Source organism: Suillus fuscotomentosus (genome assembly GCF_016647785.1).
Source record: "Suillus fuscotomentosus strain FC203 chromosome Unknown F5891scaffold_83, whole genome shotgun sequence".
Taxonomy (NCBI): domain Eukaryota; kingdom Fungi; phylum Basidiomycota; class Agaricomycetes; order Boletales; family Suillaceae; genus Suillus; species Suillus fuscotomentosus.
This window is the reverse complement of record NW_024539595.1, coordinates 122,947-144,106: the sequence shown is the minus strand read 5'-3', so window position 1 is coordinate 144,106 and position 21,160 is coordinate 122,947. Positions and strand designations below refer to the sequence as shown.

Below are 21,160 nucleotides of genomic sequence, written 5' to 3'. Positions count from 1 at the left end.
CAGTGGATGCCTTGAGGTCGGCCAAGGAAGATTGAACTTGAGTAGACATTTGGATTGAGTTGAGAGATGTGAGAATGTTGAAAGCAGGGTGAAATCTGTTATCACTAGAATGAAGTTTCAAAGAAACAATATAATTGAAGGATGATGTTGAAAATCGTTCATTGTTTGTGTTTGTTTGGTCATGATTCAACTTTCAGCAATCGCCGGCCATCTGTTGAACTTCGACGTTATCAGTTATCAATCAGTTCATTAGTTCATCAGCTCATCAGATATCATGAGTTCTCAACCTGGGGTCAGATTTCATGACCCTCTGGTCACTGAATTCACTTCAATGGATGTGGATGAGTCCTCCTAGTCCTGGATGTCCCTTGGTATGTTTTGTTTTTTCTTATTTCAGTCAATTGATCTGACATGGTTTAGATCCATTAGATGATATATACCTTGGGCCGGATGATGAGTTAGACTCTGATTCTGGGTCGTCCGGTGGTTTGGATGTGTTGAATGTGATTCCCGGTATGTTTTCCAATTCAAATGGACATATTCTGCATGTGCAAATTCATGACATACTTCCAGATCCATCATCTCTGGCTCTGGCAGATGGACTGGCCCTGTACGATGACCCGGACTTGTATCTTGGTCCGGAGGATACCTTGATTTCGTCTGATGCTCTGGATGTACCCGACTTTCACTGTTTCTTTTGCCTTCTCCAACTCGTCATGGTCCAATTCAGCCATGACTCTCTTTACCGCTACCTGATAATATTTGAACATACCAGGATCTCCTGGCTTTACCCCGGACTCGTCCTCAATCCTCTTCAGCACCTCTTTGCATTTCTGCTGGTAGACCACCATCCTGGGCATCCATTTCCTCCCATACTTGATCATGTCCTTCCTTTCCTTCTTTTTCTTGTTGTTGAACAACCAAGTCTTGTACACCTAAGAGTTGATGAAAGAATGTGATGTTGAAAATTTAGTTTTCCACACAACAAAGAAGCCTCACCTGCTTCCTCTTTTTCCATTGTTTTTGGTCCAACTTAGGAGCAAACAACCTGGCCGCCCTTGCTATGGCAGTGAAAATCGCTCGCTTCTCACTCCTTTTGGCAGCAGTCCACTCAGGAAGGTAGTTCTTCAACTCCAAAATCTCATTGTCCGTGAGCTTCTGAGACTGTGGTTGACGCATCCTGTGTCTTCCAGAAGTCGTGTTGGTGGAATGACATGTTCTTGCCATAGTGAATCAGAATGCAGAAATGGCTAAGGATTTGCAAGATGGAAGTATTAATGAATTGTGCGAAGTTGAACTTTGAGCAAAGCCTAATGATGGGTTAATCGGCCCATATTGGATGTGAAGCCATTAATGGAAATGAATTTGTAATGCGCCAACAGGACTGCACCGCATCATATTGCAATAACAATTCATTACACCTGAGCTGATGCCTTGCTTGCAACATTAATAAACAAGATGAAGATAGGTAGATGCACCCCAGTGCAAAAATCTCACAGGGTGGAAGCAAGGGGCAGCAAAGGTAGGAAGACTTGGGTCAAGGTCCCACTTGCAAGCACGAGGCGACATGCCTATAGGTCCATGCCTAACTCTCCCCCAGAATCACCAACAATTCAGCCTGTTGAGGCACCACCTCCTTGGGAAGACTTTCCTGACAATACTTATGAGCAGGATCAAGGCTCATTTGAGCCTTTGCAACTCCCAAAAACCATGGCAAGTTCATGTACAATGTTGGAGTGTCATTCAAACTATGGCTAAGCATTCAAAAATACAGAGTCAAAATGACTACCTCAGGCAATGGCTGCCAAGGCAGGAATCATATCTACATCACCTCCTCAATCGAGAAGCTCCACCAGAAGACAGGAGATGCATCGTCTGCAAACAGGATGGGGTATACAAATGTCAAGATTGTCTTGGCGAGCCACTCTATTGCATGGGCTGTTGCAGGAGTCAACATTGTAGCAATCCTTTCCACTGGATCAGTCAATGGAATGGGCGATTCTTTGAGCGGAGTTGTCTAGCTCATGTGGGACTCATTATATACCTTGGCCATGATAGCAAACAATGTCTGGCAGTCACTGATCGGTGGAATTTGTTTGAAGAAGATGAACCCGAAGACCTGCTCGAGCCTGAAGATCTGCCATTTGTGTCCAGACCCGAGTTCCAGCCAAAGGAAAACACCATGGTCATCGTCGACAAGTCCGGAGTTCATCGCCTGGAGGTTTGATGCTATGAATGTCAGAATGCCATGAGTCTGGACATTCAAATGTTTCGACACAGATTTTTCCCTGCATCTCTTAACAGGCCAAAGACTGTGTTCACCTTCAGAGTGCTCAATGATTTTCTACTGGACAGCCTTGAATGCGGCACCTCCGCGATGAACTATTACAGCAAGCTCCGGTAAATGACCTCCAGCATGTTTCCACACCTTGTTCCAGTAATGCCTTACTCTCTTCATCTACTGGTCATCATATTGACAAAGCACATTGCAAGGACCAATACAGAGAGCTCATGAGGGTCGCTCGACAGTGGAGGCAGTTGAAGACAATGAAATGGCATGGCTTCGGCCATCGTTCTGATAACCCGAGCATAGGAGAGCTCACATTATTTTGCCCGGCATGTCCTCAGCCTGGGATTAATGTGCTGGTTGTCAGAGGATGAATCTCTTGATGAGTGAGTCCTATTCTCAACCGCTGTGGTCTCCATAATAATACTAGTGATCCAAGCTGGAAATACACCCGGTCATTTGTGATGGACGGAAATTTCAAAGCCGAACATCTGCATCCCATTAAGCCATTCGATGAAGTTTGGCTGTCTGATGGGCTTGGATTCATGGTAGGAAAGGACAGGTATAAAATGCATCTGGCAGAGGCTGCTGACACAGTGGAAAAATCAAGCTGCAACAATCACCAGGCAGTAAATCAAGCTAATGCTGCTCGGCACAAGCTGGAGTCCACCGGTATCGGGGGAGTTGCCTGTGCCAGACACGGTTGCTTTGTCCCTCACTCCATGGTGGATTTTCAGAAAGGCGAAAGGCAAGCCACATCCACCATTCCCCATTCATGAGTTAACCATGGGTCACTTGCAGACAAATGAACATGGACTACGCCCTTTGCGAGGCTTCCCGGCACAACATGGAAGGCATCACCAGGGCTGTCACCTTCTATGATATTAATTGTCAATACAACAAACACTTTTGGGTTCAGGTGGATCGAAGTTGATTTCTAGAAATGGCACCACAACTAACCATCATTCCCGGAATTGGGTTGTGGCACGTTCATGGCCATCAGGACAGCTGCTATGTCCGATATGCTTCTAACTTTATTGAAGGCATTGGTCGGATCAATGGAGAGATAATGGAGATGCTATGGGCATGGCTCAATCTGATCTCCCCTGCTGCTCAGGGAATGTCATCTCCCCACCGAAAGGAATGCCTTGATTATCAGATGAATGACTCCAATTTCTGCAAGATGATTCGCATGAAAAGGACTCTATGCCGGAAATACCAACTGGCTAGGAATGGCATCTCAGAAAGTGGAAAGGCATTCGACAGACTCGATGAAGCAGCACCCTCACATTTGAAGACAGAATGGTTAGCCAGGGAGAGGATAGTTCAGTCAAGCAGATTGAATGATCCTTCAGCCATGGATGAATATGAGATCAATATCAAAAAAGGTACATTGAGCTCCATTGTCTCCATTGAGGTCTGAATTAATATTGCACTCAGCACCTAGCAAAAAGGAGATCGAGCTTAGATTGTTAGAGGAGGGTAACGCCCGCAATGCAGCACCCTCTCGCAGATCTGTGGCAACATGGATATCAACAGGGTTAGCAATTGAAGAGGCTCAGATTGCATTGCTCATCGAGGTCTGAAGGATCGGAAGAAGATCCACTGAGACACAGAGATTAGACATTGCCCGTCAACAGGATCAGCTCCAAGGCCAGATAGATGGATTTGCTCGGTCTGCTCTAACACATCTCGGGGAGGGATTTGATGCAGATGATGAACCTGAGGACTTGGACGTAGACATTCTAGATGATCTCGATGATGACCCGGCAGATTTCACAGAGACATCTCATACATGGACAAACTCTCCCAAGCTCACTATAATCCCATTGCCATCGAACCTGGGGGTTGATAGATGCAGACGATGCATGGCAGAGGATCTGATTCCCCTGGAGATGTCACTTTGTGAAGGGCAGGCCAATGATGCCCTTCACAATCTCCGCATTTACCTTTGCAACAAGGCCATCCTGTTCCAAACAACTGTTAGGCAGGCCAAATCCCAGGCCCTGAAAACTCGAGCTTGGTCCCAGGTGACGTCGGTGCAGCAGGCAGTCTCCCTCCATGCCAGCATATATACAAAGACAAGGAAGCAAATGATGAAACTTGAGCCAGGGCAAGACCAGCTTCAGAAATACAAACCCCTGCTTCGCGAGCAACTCAAAATCAGCACAGCAGTGGGCGACCCAAATGTCCGAGGTCAACGAAATGAATCTTTGGCTTGGTTTTGGTCTGTTGAAGTCGACCTTGGGGGTCCCGATCAATCGTGGAATGAGGAATGTGAGTTTCTGCTTGCATGTCATATCCAGCGGTTACCTGACTGGACCCATGCCAAGTTTACTGAGTCCATTGGCTGAGGGCAAAGGCACCACGGGATCAATGGAAGGAAGAAATGCTATTGGTCAAATTGGAGATGGATTGGACATGTAAGTTCTTTTTGTGAAAAACAACCCAATGGGGCGACCACATGCAGGAATCATTGGAGAAATGACTTCCAGGTCACAGATGCTATGCCGGAAGGCAATCCCAAATGTATTCATTGCTCGCACAGGATGCGCAGGCAGCTTTTCAAGACCTACAAAATGTGTTGATAGAGGCTGGAGATGAATGAACATTGTTTTCTCATGAAGTCTCTTTTTCCACATACACAATTGAGGCCCGGGAATTGTCCGGGTCAGCCCATGTCGGAGTTTGAATTTCGTATCCATCCATCAGTGATTCTTATCTTCACATCTTCACCATCTTTCACTTGTATTGCCAGCGTCATAGTCCTGTATTAGCCATGTCTGCAACTCCTGCATCCACTTCTGGCACTCTGAATGCCGAAAGCCATTACCGACCCCTGAAGCTGAGCCTTGCAACTATTTCCTGCACATTGGCAATGGCTGGATCGCGCGTCTGTGCATGCATCTCTCAATATCGGACGGAAGCTGCCAACAATGGTATATCTTCTGACCGGATCAAGTATTTTAAAGCTGGGCTGCAATGGGAGATGAATGTATGTTACCACTGCCCTGATGACTTTGTTGGTCAATGCTAAGAATTTGAGCAGACTTTTGTCACACCACTCCTGCAGTACTCCGCTTCACAGAATATTGTGTTGGTGGTTCCGGTCCCTGTCGCTTATATCCTTAAGTTGTATCCCATGCTAACCTGGAACACAGTTCCGGACGACATTTTTCATTCCACCTCCTTTCATTTCATGATGAGCCAATTGCAGGACATCTGTCCCAGATTGTGTTCGCATATACATGTCCATGGTGGATGGGAAACACCACAATCCCTGATCAACCATGGCAGTGGGATGAAATAATGGCTTCCTGCGTCTCTCACTACCAGTATTGGGCTGTAAGATCTTAGCTGAATTACCTTGATTGATGACTTATCTGTTTCAGCTTAATGTTGAGGATGATGCTTTGGTTCTTCCAGAGAAGTTGAAAAACACTTTGACTCCACCACTTATGGGACTGAGGTTCATTAAAGAACACATGGAAGCATTGATGGAGGAGCAAGATCAGGGCATCAAAGCCAAGATGGGAGAGGTGAAGATGTACACTGACATGTTAGAGAAATTGAGGAAAGGCAAAGGAGTGTAGTCCCATTCAGTCTTCATTGTATACAAGATGTAACATATTCTATGCATTCAAAAATCTTACATCCGAGTCCCGGACGCCCAGGTCCCAAGTCCCAAATTTCGGAGGTCGGAGTTTGGCGACCCAGAGCTCGGCAACTGTGTTGGGTGTCAGGGTATCCAGAGCATTGGAGATAGCATGTGTCAGTATTTTGAGTTTCATGGTTCATGTTTCGTGGTTATGGAATCGGGCGTCAGGGACTCGGTATTGAGAACAGTGTCGAGTCCCAGGTCACGAGCTCCAAGTCCCAAGTGCCGAACTCCGGGTCCCGAGTCCCGAATTTCGGAGGTTGGGGTTTGGCGACCTGGAGCTCGGCAACTGTGTTGGGTGTCAGGGTATCCAGAGCATTGGAGATAGCATGTGTCAGTATTTTGCATTTCATGGTTTATGTTTCGTGATTATGGAATCGGGCGTCAGGGACTCGGTATTGAGAACAGTGTCGAGTCCCAGGTCACGAGCTCCGAGTTCCGAGTGCCGAACCCTGGGTCCTGAGTCCCGAATTTCGGAGGTCAGGGTTCGGCGGCCCGGAGCTCGGCAACTGTATTTAAAGCATTGGAGATAGCATTTGTCAGTATTTTCCATTTCATGGTTCATGTTTCGTGGTTATGGAATCGGGCGTCAGGGACTCGGTATTCAGAACAGTGTCGAGTCCGGAGTCCACAATGTCAGGGCTCAGGGTTTTGTCAAATGTGTATGGCAATAACAAATGTTAATTCGAGCGTATTTATACATCTTCCCCCAGTCTCAAATATCACATGCTGAGGTCTGGGTGTTGGGACTCAGTAACCTGGCACCTGGGACTCCCATATGTCAAGTCACGAGTTCCAATTATCGAATACCGAGGCTTGCATCCAAATTATTCAGTCCCACATATCACTTTGCAAATGCTCAAAATTGAGTATTGAGGTCCGGATAACTATTGGTACATGGTATTCATTTGTTGGAATGTATATAGGTCACAATGCTTGCTCTTTGTTTGATCTTTCACACGCTGTATGGACCATCCACACTAGCCCATCCACATGATGGAACACCAGCGTAAATGTGAACAGCATCCCTCATATACCATGCCCAAGCAATCTGATCCCCTTCCACATCATAAACTCCATGTCTCACAATCCTTCCGGAAAACACAATCATACAGCCGGAATTGTACTTGAACTCCAGCTGAAGGCTTGGCATTGTCATCCGAGCATTAGAATAGTTCCCCACGGTGGTGAGAATGTCGAAGCATTCAGCAATGGACATGTGGTCTTGATGATGGGGGGTTTCCCGATTGGAAATGATGGAGAGGGTGTTAAACACAGATGCCCAGTACTACAGGGCCTCCGGCATCTGTGGTAGATCCTTGCTTACTGCTATATTTCCAAGGTTTGACAAGGTTCTCAATCCTGCCCAGTACTGCTCAGGATGCATGACTCTGAGTGCCGCAGACGCGATGGCTGCTGGCCTTGCAATGGCTTTGAGAATATTCTCACAGGAAGGTCCCTTCAATGATGCAGATACCTCCGGATCTGACACATTCTTTGAGATTGGTGAGTATGACTGCCGGAATCACCATCCCATCAGATCCTACCTCATGTCCCTGTTGAAACCATGCCGGAGATAGATTGATGCATCTGGGAGTTGGTCCAACATCTTCCAAGCCCCGGTTGAACAATGTTTGATTAGTTCGCCAATTGCCATCAGCCCTTACACTTTTTTCCAGGCTTGGAGTGAGCAAATTGGTGGCCTCCCTGATTTCCTTCTGTAGGTTCCATTAATATTCAATATCCATTGAGTAACAATGTATATTACACACCTGGGTGGTGTCGGTCAGGGCGTCTGGGAGGTACCATGCAATGATGGCACCGGATGCATTGAGAATTGTGGCAGGTTCGTTGACCAACCTTTTGCCTTCATGGCCAGGAGGACACCTCTCAAGCAACCTCGCCTCTCTATGTTCATTATGCCTGGTGTCCTTCGGGGAGATCAATTTGCTATATCTTGCAATATCCATCTGCATCTAAACTGTCATGCAGGAATTTGAATGATAAAATGAATTTTCTGAATCTGCACGAAGACCCACTGAGATTTTTATATGCCTTTATGAGTACATCAGCCAAGCGATCGCACGCCATCACCAGATCAGTGTCTAGGTTGGGGGAAGGTATGACTGGGCCTCCTCCAGTCTTCTCTGCCTTGAATTCCTGTTTGGTATATCCCCATGCTTCATAAGTCACAGTCAGGGCCCAAGTGCACCAGATGTTTATGCTATCAGGAGGGGAAGGGGAAGAACCGTTCATGCTGGATGTTAATCTTGGGAAATCAGACGCTGAATGCTGGATGTCCGGACTTTGGTGTTATAGGGGGTGGAGATAGAAAGGATCAGATAAAGGAGCCTGGGATAATTTTGGCTGTCAAAGCTGTATTATTATCCATTGCTCAATGAAATACTACCTGTTTGGAAGTGTGCTGGTCATCAGATATTCATTTGTCGATTCATGGGTCCCAGAACTTGGAAGTCGGTACGGTTGACCCATATTTGGGTGGTCGGAATTTGGCGTCTCATAGGGCAACACAAGCTTCGCACAGCCATGTCAGGAGATCACCTGCTGCTCCGGGAACTCGGTAACTTTGATTTATTACCTCATCTGAGTACGGTTGACTCACATTTTGGTGGTCGGAACTTGGCTTCTCGTAGGGCAACACAAGCTTTGCACCCCAGATTCCACATTCTGCAAGACAACCTAAGCACCATCAAAGGCCATGTCAAAAGAGCACCTGCTGCTCTCTTCAGAAACATCTCAACTTCGGTTGGCCATTTAACACGGAAAGTATTAACCAAATTATGTGTTGGGTTCCGGGTCCCGGAACTCGGTACAGTTGATTCAAATTCTGGTGGTCGGAACTTGGCTTCTCATAGGGCAACACAAGCCTCGCACCCCAGATTCCACATTCTGCAAGACAACCTGTGCACCATCAAAAAGTATTAATTAAATTATGTGTTGAGTTCTGGGTCCCGGAACTTGGAACTCGGAACTTGGTACAGTTGACTCAAATTCTGGTGGTCAGAACTTGGCGTCTCGTAGGGCAACACAAGCTTTGCACCGCCATGTCAGGAGATCACCTGATGCTCTGGGAACTTGGTAACTTTGATTTATTACCTCCTCTGATTTGGTTGATGTACAACTACCTCAGCTCCATCATGTCTACAATTATGATACACATGGGCCCACTCATCTATATTTTATACCACCCTCGGCCCACCCATCTAATACAACATCCCATACAACACCCTCGGCCCACCGGTCTAATTAATATGCATCTGGGCCCACCCGTATAATACAATATTTTATAATACCCTCGGCCCACCTGTCTAATACAATATTTTATGATACCCTTGGCCCACCCATCTAATTTAATATGTGTCTGGGCCCACCCATGAATGTGATAACAAGTACCTACCCATCTATCTCATACACATCTACCTTAATACACCCATCTGCATAATATCCAACTACCTCGGCCCACCCGTCTACCTAATATTCATGTACATCGGCCCACTCATCTATTCTATATATTCCCTGCATGGGCCCACCCACCTCCATCAGGAATAATTTGCCTCCCGGCCCATCCGTCATAGTCGAGGATATTGTTATCCTGGGCCCATGGTCCACTGGCCCGTATCATACGGGATATTATGCATGTCCGTTCCCTCATATTATACGGAGATAGGTCACTGTAATATGTGGTATGCTTATTCAATCACTTGATACATATGATGTCCAAGCTAAGGTAAGGTCTGGTCTCTACTATTTAATGGTAAAGCTAATGGTTTGCTTTGTGCAGGTTGGATGGATGACTTCCGACAACGCAAGCAACAACAATACAGCAATGCAGGAAGTTGCTCGCAAAATTGATCCAGAAGATGTCCGATGGATACCTGCCACACACCGCATTAGATGCCAGGAACACATCCTGAACCTCGTGGCATGACACTTTGTAGAGAAGGCCTGCAAAGAGGAGAACGTACCCAAGCTTAAGTTATTGCAGTGGATTAGAACTCATTGGGCTTCCTTATACAAATGTCTCGACCGCATGCTACTCTTATGTCGGGTACATTTTTTTTCTATTCAGTGTTCGTGAATCTGACATTTATATTTTAACCAGGCTGTCAACCATTTCACCAATCTCGCTGACGAAAGCAAAGAGGTGCCGAATCTTCACAACAAGTCTTACAATGATTTCAAGCTCGGCCGGAGTGACTGGAGACACCTCAGACTCATTCATCAAGTCCTGAAGGAGCCAGCTACCGCCCAGCAAACTTTCTCCTCCGCAAATTACCTATCTCCCGCCTCATATGAAAAACTTCACTTCCCTCCCATCTTTCCCTCCTATTGTACCTACTACCTCCTTCCCTCTTCACCGCCTCGTATGAAAAACTTCACTTCCCTCCCATCTTTCTGTGCCCGCCTCTGATATACTGATATAACTACAGTCCTTGACCCCAACTATAAGCTTGCTTATGTTGAAGAACAGTGGGACAGTCAAGACGTTGCAGATGGGAGGGCTCACCTCGAGACTGTCGTAAGTATTTGTTCAGACTCATCATTGTACTTTGGCTTACATTCTTCTACAGTTTGACGAGTACTATAAACCACCAACTCGGACGCCTGTCAATGAACCTGCTCCGCCAACAAGACCCTTGCTGGAAAACCAGTACGGCGATGCATGGATGCGTGAGGCCATTAAGGCGCGTCAAGCTGCAGACCAACTTGCTCGCAATCCTCGTCAAGAACTCACTGCATATCTGTCTTCACCACTAGAGGAAGCCAACGACATTGTTGCCTGGTGGAGGCTTCATTCTTTACAATTCCCTATGCTAGCATGTATTGCATGCAATTATTTGCCCATCCAGGGCAGCTCCGTCCCCTCCAAACAGGCTTTCTCAAGTGGAGGGATCACCTCCACCGTGCGACACAATGCGCTCGCATCATCCAAGTTTGGCTCATTACAGTTGTTAAAGGCGGAGTATAGGAATGGCCATGTTTCCGTGACAGTCGAGGCAGAAGCTGTGTAGTTGGATGTGTAGCTATGAGTACCTACCTATGTTTTTTTTTTGCTCATTGTAAATAAAATTGGTTCGGTTCACGTTCAAACCTGAAATTAACCGGACCTGACCATTCTGAACCGTTCGCCAAGGTCCAGTTCGAGGTTTGTTGAGTCTGGTAGAACCGGACCTAGGTCCAGTTCTCGGTTCTCGTCAAACTGCCTCTGAACCGGACCAAACCAGACCATGGCAGCACTAATCACCATGTGTTCTACAATAATTCCAAGAATTCTCAAGCACCTGTTCAGACTCAGCTTGCTGTCACACTTTATTGAATGGGTCGTTATGGAAATGGAGGATCTCTATAGGACATTGCAAGTCATGCAGGGATTGCGGAGGGTACAGTTGAGTTATATACAGAGCGATGCTTTACTGACTAGTTGCCATCAGTATCATCATTGACACCTTCACCAGTGGTATGAAGGCGTGTGGCTAGTTCCTTGTATTTCTTAGTCAAGCTACAAGCATGGTACAAGATTACAGGAAAATATATTATAGGAGACTTAGACACTTACTGCTCGTACTTGCGCTTGACATGGTCCCCAGTAACAGTGGGATTAAGGCCATGGAACTGCGGGAATATCACAGCAGCCATGCACTGATATACAGTGGCCTTGCTGTCGCCCGAAGTATTCTGCCAATTTTGAGCTATCTCTGAGACATGCTAACATGGTTAATCAGCATACCTCACGCTTCTTCCGTTTGCCCAACAATACAACTCTGTTTTCTGGCAATTCTATCTTGGCCAGTAACTTCCAGATCAAGTCGTTGGTCCAGGTAATTTCAGGTATAGCGATCCCGCTGTCCTTCTTCTTTCTTCCCATGTGAACGATGACAAATGAGTAAGGTAGAACACAATCAACATTGTGGAGAAGGTCAGATTATCTAAGATGGTTGAATCATGTGTGCATGTGCGAGGGGGGTCATGTGCGGTGTGTGAAGTATGCACCTAACTTTGAGTGTCCCTAATGCTGTGTATATGAAGCACTCACCGTGGGTGAGACTATGACAACTATGACACTTCAAATGCCACTTTCAGTCAAGTGCGTGATACCATACTAGTACTATGTCAAGACATTTTATGTAGGTACTTCTAATCAACTGTGTGGAGAAACTATACGAGCGGGAGGTTTTATGACATGCTAGACAAAGGTACAAGTCTCAGTATTCGTTTCGAATCTCTATTAACAAATTTTTGTACCTAGACAAAGGTATGACTACATGTATGTCAGCACTTGTACTCAAATGATACAGTGGGACTTTTACTCATGTCTCAGTATTTGTTTCGAATCTGAGACATTTAGATGAAGGCAGTGTCCTCTTATATGGTGAGTCTGCCAGCAATAACTTTGATGAAAAATATATACTTAAAAAGATGAAAAGATTGCTGACATTGACACATCGTCGATGTTCTCCATTTGGAGACGCTCACACTCAATGTGCTCTATTCTTCGGCCATCATGCCCTTCTTCCCTTCAGCTCTCTCTCGGCCTTACTCTTCTTGGACACATCGGCTCTCAACAAACTGGACAGCCGAAGTCATCTCCTATCAATTTCCTGCTAACCTCTGTCTCATAGGTCGCAGGTTGAGAATTGAAATATCAATGGCATACTACCATTTATTCCCTGTGGTACTCTCTACTACTGTACGTGCATGCCATCATGCATCATGATTCATCACATGTTTTTTGTCCAAAATATATCTTCAAGTTTGCGTTTACACTAGATGTATCCTGGTTTTAGTTTGACAGTCCTATGTCGATGTATCATTCTAGCTGCATGGCCTCGAACTGTCATGAAGTGAAATCGTGATTGAGTAGGGTTACACCACCAGTTGCAGGTTTATCTATGACCAATATTGTGAGAAAACTATTTAGAGGACCCAGCTTGTTCCTAGAATCCTGACTGTAATAAGGGTTTTGTAGACAAATAATGAATTTATGCCATAAAGGTTGTAAATCCAGTGTACAGTGGGGAAATATTTCTGATATTTGGTAAGAATCAGTCATATATTGCACGTATATGACACAGAGTTCATTCAAATATCACATGCACTATATGTGGTGTAGCTTGGGGTGAGTTATGTGTGACATGTTTAGAGATGGGATATCTTGTACATATCCCATCAATATGTTCGCTACCTTTGCCCCTGGCTGCCAGTCACATCTGCAGAAGTTCATCCACCATAGCGTCGCAAAATGGATCTTTTGAGAGTGGTTTTCAACACAAGCATCGTTTGTCTGAGTCAAAGCTCATGTCATTGACATTCTGGTATATAACAAAGAGTTCAACATGTACAGTGTATCATAGGCCCAAACATACTAACACATGTAATGATAGATATGGACATGATGGCATACTCAAGCAAATCGGACAACAAACATTTTGCTATGATATCAGGCCAAGGGAATGAGGGGAAGGGGATAGAAGAGCTCTGTGTTTTTACAAAATTCATTCCAGATATACCTCACTACATTGTCCTGGGCCAGAGCTTCCTCATCAACACTACTATCATTCGAATGCTCTAACCACTGTTCGATGAACGATCCCTCCAGTGGAATACGAGGATCCCACATTGGCCACTTGCCCGTTGGGAAGGACGGATAGGCGCCGACGAATGCCAGCCAGAAAACATCACATCCCCACGTCCACAGTGATGATTCTGTGTCAACTTTGGTAGTGAGCCATTCCTGAATTTGTTGGGAGACTGTCTGCCAATTGGCTCGATTGGTATAGTCAAATGAAGGTGGGAGCAGAAGGAATGATATATTGGTTTCGTTGTCACAGGACAAATCCGACTTTGATGCGATGTAAGTAGGCTGATGTTTAGACAAATGACATGTACACTTACATCGTCCGAGTCCCCTGAACAGTGTAATAGTATGCTACCACGGCAGTGCAAGTCTGGCGATGCGACCTCTATGATTGGTGTGGTGAATATTCCATACTCCTCATCAATACTGATATGCGGATAGGCTAGTATCCACTTGTGAGAAAGCCTGGTGGAAAGTTGAAGACAGCATATTCATACCACATCGCTTCTTTCCAACAGTTGTCTTGGAAATGTCCCAGGAAAGCAGACGGTGAGGCATATTGGTTGGAGTGAAGCATAATTTTCTTGATAATGAATCCCAGGATAAATCATTGAAACTTGGGTGAGTGACAGCACTGAATTCATATTCTGAAGTTGACTGAACAATGATCACCATGAACAGCAAGGCGTGACTTGTGAGAGTTTGGACTTAACAAGATTTTCGAATGTGTCCAGTCACATGACCATCATATCTCACTACTGGTCTCGGTAATATCTGCACAGTGCACACTGTCCTCATTGACTCCTCGACAAATTGTTCAGCATGAAAGACGACATTATTAATGGCTATAGTACATTTACTTTTTGTCATCTCCTCGCTCATTTATCTATGCTACATTATATCTACAGTTTTTCAGTTCTGCAATGACACGTCAAATTGTGTCTTTTGCACTGCGTGCCCTAAAAAATGTGGCATCTATCGTGTCATGGAACGCTGGCATGCTGCAAAGCATGCGAAGCAAGATATTCATATTCGTCGTGCTGGAAATCTCAAGAGAAAGCTTTCTGAGTCCAGACAGCCAAGTATCTATGCTGCAATGTCTGTTGACCCTGATCCTTCACCTTCCCCCGCAAGTCATGATGACTTCAGCATGTATTGTATGGATGATTCACCTGTCAACACGCAAGCTGATGGACCGTCCATGGTGCCCGAAACAACACCACATGATATGGATTCCGAATATTCATTAGCCGATCTCTGGAACAAGATCATCGGCAGTCAAACGCTCCAGCTGGATAACGAATTTCCGGACCTGTTTGCTGAACTGCAGGCGTACATTGCCTCAGGACAAATAGCCATCTCGACGCCCATCGTTCCCACCAACAAGGAGCGCGAGCTTATTGATGACAGCGCACCTGACTTTGGGATTGAAATTCCTGGTGAGTGAACTATTCTGCCTGTGCTCTGTAATCTAATACTCAGAGATATTTGCAGATGACCCACTTCTTGAACCAGCAAGCACCAATTACACTGTCTCCCCAGACCAGCCATTATATCCCTGGCCCTCAAAAGCAGTAGGTATTTTTTGCATATGCATATATAATACATCTAACAACATCAAGCATTTCACCACCTCCCTTCTCTTGAGTTCCCTGCGGCTTCTGTTCTCTGAAGCCCAAAAGAAGGCTGTTTTGAATTGGGCCAAAGAACTTGGTGTCTGAAGCCTTCTGTCACTTAGCGCACTGAAGAAGTGTCAGAGTTCCATGCAGGATCTCATCGGTGATCCCACTGAGAAGGTAACATCTCACTCGGGAAATGTATTCTACATCAATAGTGTTGTGAAAGCAATTGCAAAGGTTCGTGGGATAGATATCTGTGCTGTTGTGATATTAACTTAATTGATAGGACTACGCCAATCCCCTCACTCGCCTCACAATGCAAGACTATCAAGAGGATGGCAGAAAGGGAATGTCAGAAGTGTTCAATGGGAAGAAGATGCTGTTTGATCTCCTGTCGCCACCAGCAGTTCAGGTGGACAGGACTGTGTATTTTATGGACAAATTGTTACAGGAGTCATCAGGAGGCTATTTCATCCCCAAACGATTCTTTCTCGCTGCCGCTGATGCCCCTACTGATACTACCGAACCCTGTGAGCAGTCAGAGAAAGTCCTTTATGCATTGGGTCGAGCCATTGAATGGACGGAGGTATGTGGTCTTTATGTCTATGTAATGTGTGCTTGTACTCAAATTTGTATCAGGCTGGGTTCATTGTTAGTGATGGTGAGGAGATCATACCGACATCTATGTTTCTACGATCATTTGGAGACATTGCCGCAACCTGCGGCGAGCTTGACTGTGGCCTTACGCGTATGTTTTGTTCTGATCTAATTGGTGACTACGAGACTAAAGCATGGTTCAGCATCTTCTGTCAAATATGCGTCGCTTTCACCCAATCTGCTGCGAGAGAACTCAAAAGGTCAAATGGTGCATACTGTCCCCTTAATTATCTTCATGGATGATGTTTCGGGCAATATCTCAAAGTGATGGAATAAACATCACACTATATACATGTCCAATGCAAATCTGCCTTGAGAGATGCTTAAAAGGAGTTTTTTGTGTGATTCATTTCGTCGTCTCCTCACGTGCCGCCCATGGAGTTGATGCGAGCAATGAAAGAGTCCATTTCGTATGTCGTCCTACTCATTGTTTGTATTCTAGTATTGCTAAATGTATGTAGTGATGCAGCACAATCTGGTGTCATAGTGTGGGATTGTAAGTACAATGAAGAGGTCATGCTTGTCCCATATGTGCTATTTCTCACTGGAGATAATCCAATGCAAGCTGAAGAATGCAGTCATGCGGGACTTAGCTGCAACCATTTTTGTAGGACGTGTGACATTGGTGGAACAAAAGAATATAAGGAATCGGAAGCTGGCTACAACGGCATCTTTACAGTATGAAATCACCCTCTGTATCTTCCATATCACTTACTGGTGTTTGTAGTCTGGTAATCTACGAACCCCTGAGAAGACAAGTCAAGAAATTCAACAGCAGTTTCAAATGGCCTTCAAATTGGATGCTACAACAAAAATTCAACATTCAGTCTCGTTAACAGGTGTGCGAGATACAGCTTCAGAAATTGGTCGAACTTGGCATGAAGCTTCGAAAATGTACTGTGGGGTGTCAATCATTGCCCAAAAATGAAGTTGAAGCCACCCTTCGAAAAGAATTCAAAGAACTTTTGAAAGGTGAATGGCTTGATGACACTATCAATCCCTTACTCAGAATGAATGGTGAGTTCTTTTTGTTGTCATAGATATCTCATTTAGCTTCCTACAGGCTTAGATATTCATATGGATACCCCAACTGAGATCCTTCATACAATACTCCTGGGTGTTGTCAAGTATTTTGGGGGCAGATGGCATTTCTTCTTGAGAAAGCAAAGTTCTTCCAGATCTTTCAGTACCGGCTCGAGTCCATCGACAAGGATGGCCTGAATGCTCCTTGTCTAAATGTAAACTATATTTGTCACTACAAAAGTAGTTTGATCGGAAAACATTTCAAAAGTTTGGCGCAAGTTATGCTATTTATTATCCATGACCTCGTTCCTCCAACAGTGCTTAATGCCTGGACAGTGATTGGTGAACTCGTTGTATTGGTCTGGCACACAAGATTTACGGACACAGAAGCATATCTCGTGAGTTCAATTTACATTCTATCTAAAGTGCTTGTCTCATATCCTTGTGAGATAGGCAACACTCTCTCGAACAATCAAAGATTTCTTGAATATCACAGCGCAATGTGCACCAAGTATTCTAATAACAAAACCAAAGTTCCATTTCCTTGTCCATCTACTGGCATACATTCGCCATTTTGGCCCTGCGATTGTCTTTTCAACTGAGCGATACAAATCATTCAATCATGTATTCCAGTTATTGTGTATCTACAGCAACTGACAAGCGCCAAGTAGAGACACTTGCAAGATCTTTTCTCACCAAGATACAGTCAAACACATTGCTACCGGTGGATACTGGTATGATTCTACATTCAAGAAATGAGTCTGTGCAGGACAAAAGGTTCTATCTTATCTTGATGAACATCCTGAACAAGCAAGGCTTCTAGGTATACCAAACTCGAGTCACAGTCCTCCGATACCTGGTAAGTCCAATGGCACACATTATCACTATATTGGCACTAATGATTTACAGGTTCGGGAAAAATCGAAACTGCTACTGCCATTGCAACAGGAAAGTCAGTGCGAAACAATGTGGCCCCATGGGAGACCACTTGTTGCGCAAAGATTCTTGGGACTGTTCAGCCTGGAAGTATGTATTTTGCGGGCAAATCAGTTGTGACAAGTGAAGGTGAATACGCATGTTTGAATAGTTATGTTATATTTCGACAGCCAATGGACAAGAAGGTATGCCAGTATGTTTTCCCTTTTATTGTGATGGCTGCTCACTGATTCCAGCTATATATCGGATGTATTCGTGAGATTCTTGTATCATCCCAGGACAGTCATACTGTGGATCATGTCGCACTCCAGCTTTTTACATTCGCAGCTGCTCTGCACCTGACTCTGCACCTGCCGTGCATCAACCTTACTGATGATGAGATGGTTTCAACTGGTGTAGTACATCATATGTTCTATATGCGCACTGATGGCTCAAGACTCAGATCATTTCACAGGATATTATTTGCGCTGTCAATATCCAACATAATTGCCTCAATTCACAGTGCACAGACATTCATCAATGGCCTGTACATCAAGAATGGATAGACACCTCTTGAACAAAGGCCACCCTCGAGCACAAACCAACCCCCAGTTTTTTTCTCAATGTCTACTCTATCCATAACTACGATCACATCCAACGTGTTGTTCCCATTGCACTTTGTGAGACACTGCTCCGGGTTACCAATGTAGCTGAAGTTCGTGCCATTGCCATACACCAACTATGAGACAAGAGAGTGGCAAAGAAAGGTGGAGACAAGCCTCAACTAGCAGGTAGTGGTGATGGTGTGGATGCTCAACCATCTTTGGCGCCACCTTCTGCCTTTGATCATACTCCGACCAAACCACAGAAGCCTACACCCAAAGCCAAGGCAAAAGCAAGCACAGGTGGTACAAGGACGCAAGGGAAAAAGAAGCCAACAAGCTCTGTCACTATTGCAGGCATGTCTGAGGCAGCACCTTCTCAGCATTTGGGGGCATTACAACAACAGCAAATCGCCTTTGCACCACCAATGGGGGCTCCTCTGCAACACTTTTATTCACCTGCACCCCAACCATACTATCCTCCACATCAGTCTTTCCCTCCACCCCTGCCAATTCCTTCTCTTCCCCTCTTACACTCCTCACCTCTACTTCACCAATCACCATCCTAGCTGTATCACCCTCCCCTACAGTCATATTTTCCATTTCAATCATATGCTCCTCTGCTCCAGCAATCTCATGAGACCACCTCCATCCCTGGACCCTCGAGCTCTTCTTGTGTCCCACCACTGCACCAATTTCAACCCCTGGCATCTCCCACACACTATTCACTGCATGGTGTTTCAGGCTGCTTCCCACAGCCTTATCTTCCCCAAGATTCTCAGGTTCGATACCTACAGAGTCAGCATCACCGCCCTCAATTTGATACAGCACATCCCCAACGAATATGAACACCAAAGGTATCCGCAGTACATATTTTCTACTACAATCCAGCAGTGCGCAACTTCTACTTACAATCCAGCAGTGCATGACTTCTACTTATAATCCAGTGCGCAACTTCTACTTACAATCCAGCAGTGTGCAACTTCGACTTACTATCCAGTGCGCAACTTCTACTTACAATCCAGCAGTGTGCGACTTCTACTTACAATCTGGCAGGGCATGATTTTTACTTACAACCACACAGAAACCCCCAAGCCATTCAAATTGGGTTGTATGGAAGAGGCCTGGCTGCGCTCAAATTTGATATGAATTCAGCCTATTATGAATATTCATTTTTGTTGCGCCAAGAAGATTACTATAATGGCAGTGATTATCTCTTCCCTCTTGTCACCCTCCTCCCAGCCCTTTCTCCAGCTTGCACTTATTCCAATTATTGTTTAATACTCTATCTCTACCACTTTCATGGGCTTGAGTGCACTGGATGCATCTTGGGAAAATCTGGGTGACTGAATTGATGCAAGTGAAGAAGTGAGGATTTAATTTCATCAGCCACTGAGCCACCCCAAACCTCACCTTGAGCAGAACAGTGAAGTGCTCCTGCGCAGTGCATCCACGTCCACGTCCCACCATCATGATACTCCAATGCTATCCTGTACAGACCAGTTCAGGTCCAAGAAGCACCCCACATTCAGTAAACAGTCTGTTGACACCACCTGTCACTGTGTCTCGAGGCAGGAGCCATTCGACTTCTGCATCTCGACCTCCTTCAGTGTCCGGATCTGTAGGACATATCAGTCGTGCACGCTCACCACTTTCCCAGACCATGACTGTCAATCAAATGTAAGTGTTCCCTTGATGCTATCATGAATCATCATCTCTGATGCATCTTTAGACCGGAGGAATTGCCTATATGCTCATCAATATCAAGGCCACCTTGATAATGTTGAGCGTGGCGAACAGAAAGTCTCTCCTCGTAGAAATCAAAGAATTAATAGAATCAAAAGATTTCAAGGTATGAGTGTCTAACTGTGATCTACTGCCGACTCCAAATTTATCACACATGACACAGTCAGGTCTTCAGAACCGCCTCACAGCATGTGTGCTATCGCCCAATCTCACTGCATATGTCAATGACACGCTTGAACATGTCATGGTACCTTCAATATTCTTGTGGACAAAAGTACCAGCTGAAAACTACGACAGGAATTTATGAAGAACAACAACGAGATATTCAAGGTCCCGAAGTTCCTGTTTGAAGACATTGAGCTCACCGCACAATTATCAAAACTTGTCAGTGAAGCACTTTTGTGCATCTGTGGCAACGTCAAGACTAAGGTAAGTGTTGCCGAAATACTTCACAGAATAATATTAAGCTTAATCCAGCTGATGTTGTCGATCTTAAAATGCTCAAGTATCATTGACACTGCAAGATCATTAGCCCACAGCTGCCTAGAGGTTGATGCATCACATTGGAATAGATACACATTTTTGGTATGGCCTCCCTCTCCTGACTGTCTAATGTTTTCACTGACAATACTCCATGGCAGTGGTGCTGCTTGCGCATTTTTCTTATCAGAACCGGTAACTACAAGACTATACCTCTGAAGGATCTTTATTCTGCGTCGCTCCTTCCGTCTCTCCACCAGGACCTTCATATCAAAGTCGGTAATGCACTTGGCATCAATGTCGAGTTGGATGACCTCGACCTCGACCCCATGACGCAAGATGGTGCCAATCAAGTCCATGAGAGCAGTGCGGACAGTACGGGAGGCCATGAAGGCACCACAGATAATATGGAAGGTGGAGACAAAGATGATGGAGATGACAACCAAGATGACCTCAAGGGCAATGTGTCCAGCACAACAGAACTTGACCCTGATGACTCAGGATTCGGGGGAAATGGAAAGCGTGCTATTTTCACCTCTACTAAATTTTGAAAGTTTGTGGATGCGTCACTCGAGA

At 45.2% G+C, this 21,160-nt stretch overlaps 6 protein-coding genes across 6 annotated transcripts; 4 read left to right on the top strand and 2 right to left on the bottom strand.

The window, feature by feature from the left end:
* Positions 1-4,095: 4,095 nt before the first annotated feature.
* Positions 4,096-4,727, top strand: F5891DRAFT_961837 (uncharacterized protein; the record flags this gene model as incomplete). The annotated part of the gene is made up of 2 exons (XM_041375849.1): positions 4,096-4,582; positions 4,630-4,727. Coding segments are annotated over 2 exons (585 nt in total), but the record flags the coding sequence as incomplete, so codon positions are not given.
* Positions 4,728-5,066: 339 nt separating this feature from the next.
* Positions 5,067-5,880, top strand: F5891DRAFT_1195499 (uncharacterized protein; the record flags this gene model as incomplete). Its single annotated transcript, XM_041368138.1, has 4 exons — positions 5,067-5,282; positions 5,337-5,383; positions 5,449-5,632; positions 5,680-5,880. The coding sequence occupies 4 exons, from the start codon at positions 5,067-5,069 to the stop codon at positions 5,878-5,880; spliced, it is 648 nt and encodes a 215-aa protein (XP_041219796.1).
* Positions 5,881-11,384: 5,504 nt separating this feature from the next.
* On the bottom strand, positions 11,385-11,832 carry F5891DRAFT_961870 (uncharacterized protein; the record flags this gene model as incomplete). The annotated part of the gene is made up of 3 exons (XM_041375852.1): positions 11,385-11,466; positions 11,524-11,642; positions 11,695-11,832. The coding sequence occupies 3 exons, from the start codon at positions 11,830-11,832 to the stop codon at positions 11,385-11,387; spliced, it is 339 nt and encodes a 112-aa protein (XP_041219795.1).
* A 1,572-nt stretch (positions 11,833-13,404) lies between these two features.
* Positions 13,405-13,779, bottom strand: F5891DRAFT_961900 (uncharacterized protein; the record flags this gene model as incomplete). Its single annotated transcript, XM_041375856.1, has 1 exon — positions 13,405-13,779. A coding segment is annotated over one exon (375 nt), but the record flags the coding sequence as incomplete, so codon positions are not given.
* A 913-nt stretch (positions 13,780-14,692) lies between these two features.
* On the top strand, positions 14,693-18,927 carry F5891DRAFT_1131025 (uncharacterized protein; the record flags this gene model as incomplete). The annotated part of the gene is made up of 18 exons (XM_041364611.1): positions 14,693-14,981; positions 15,025-15,116; positions 15,165-15,257; positions 15,291-15,398; positions 15,448-15,747; positions 15,801-15,909; positions 15,962-16,062; positions 16,200-16,228; positions 16,280-16,496; positions 16,546-16,644; positions 16,679-16,835; positions 16,882-16,940; positions 16,961-17,056; positions 17,619-17,700; positions 17,751-17,962; positions 18,340-18,471; positions 18,508-18,664; positions 18,716-18,927. 18 exons carry the CDS (start codon positions 14,693-14,695, stop codon positions 18,925-18,927), a joined length of 2,544 nt encoding a protein of 847 aa, XP_041219793.1.
* Positions 18,928-19,840: 913 nt separating this feature from the next.
* F5891DRAFT_1195493 (uncharacterized protein) lies at positions 19,841-21,135 on the top strand (the record flags this gene model as incomplete). Its single annotated transcript, XM_041368137.1, has 6 exons — positions 19,841-20,038; positions 20,091-20,210; positions 20,268-20,351; positions 20,402-20,533; positions 20,582-20,689; positions 20,746-21,135. 6 exons carry the CDS (start codon positions 19,841-19,843, stop codon positions 21,133-21,135), a joined length of 1,032 nt encoding a protein of 343 aa, XP_041219792.1.
* Between the last annotated feature and the right edge of the window lie 25 nt (positions 21,136-21,160).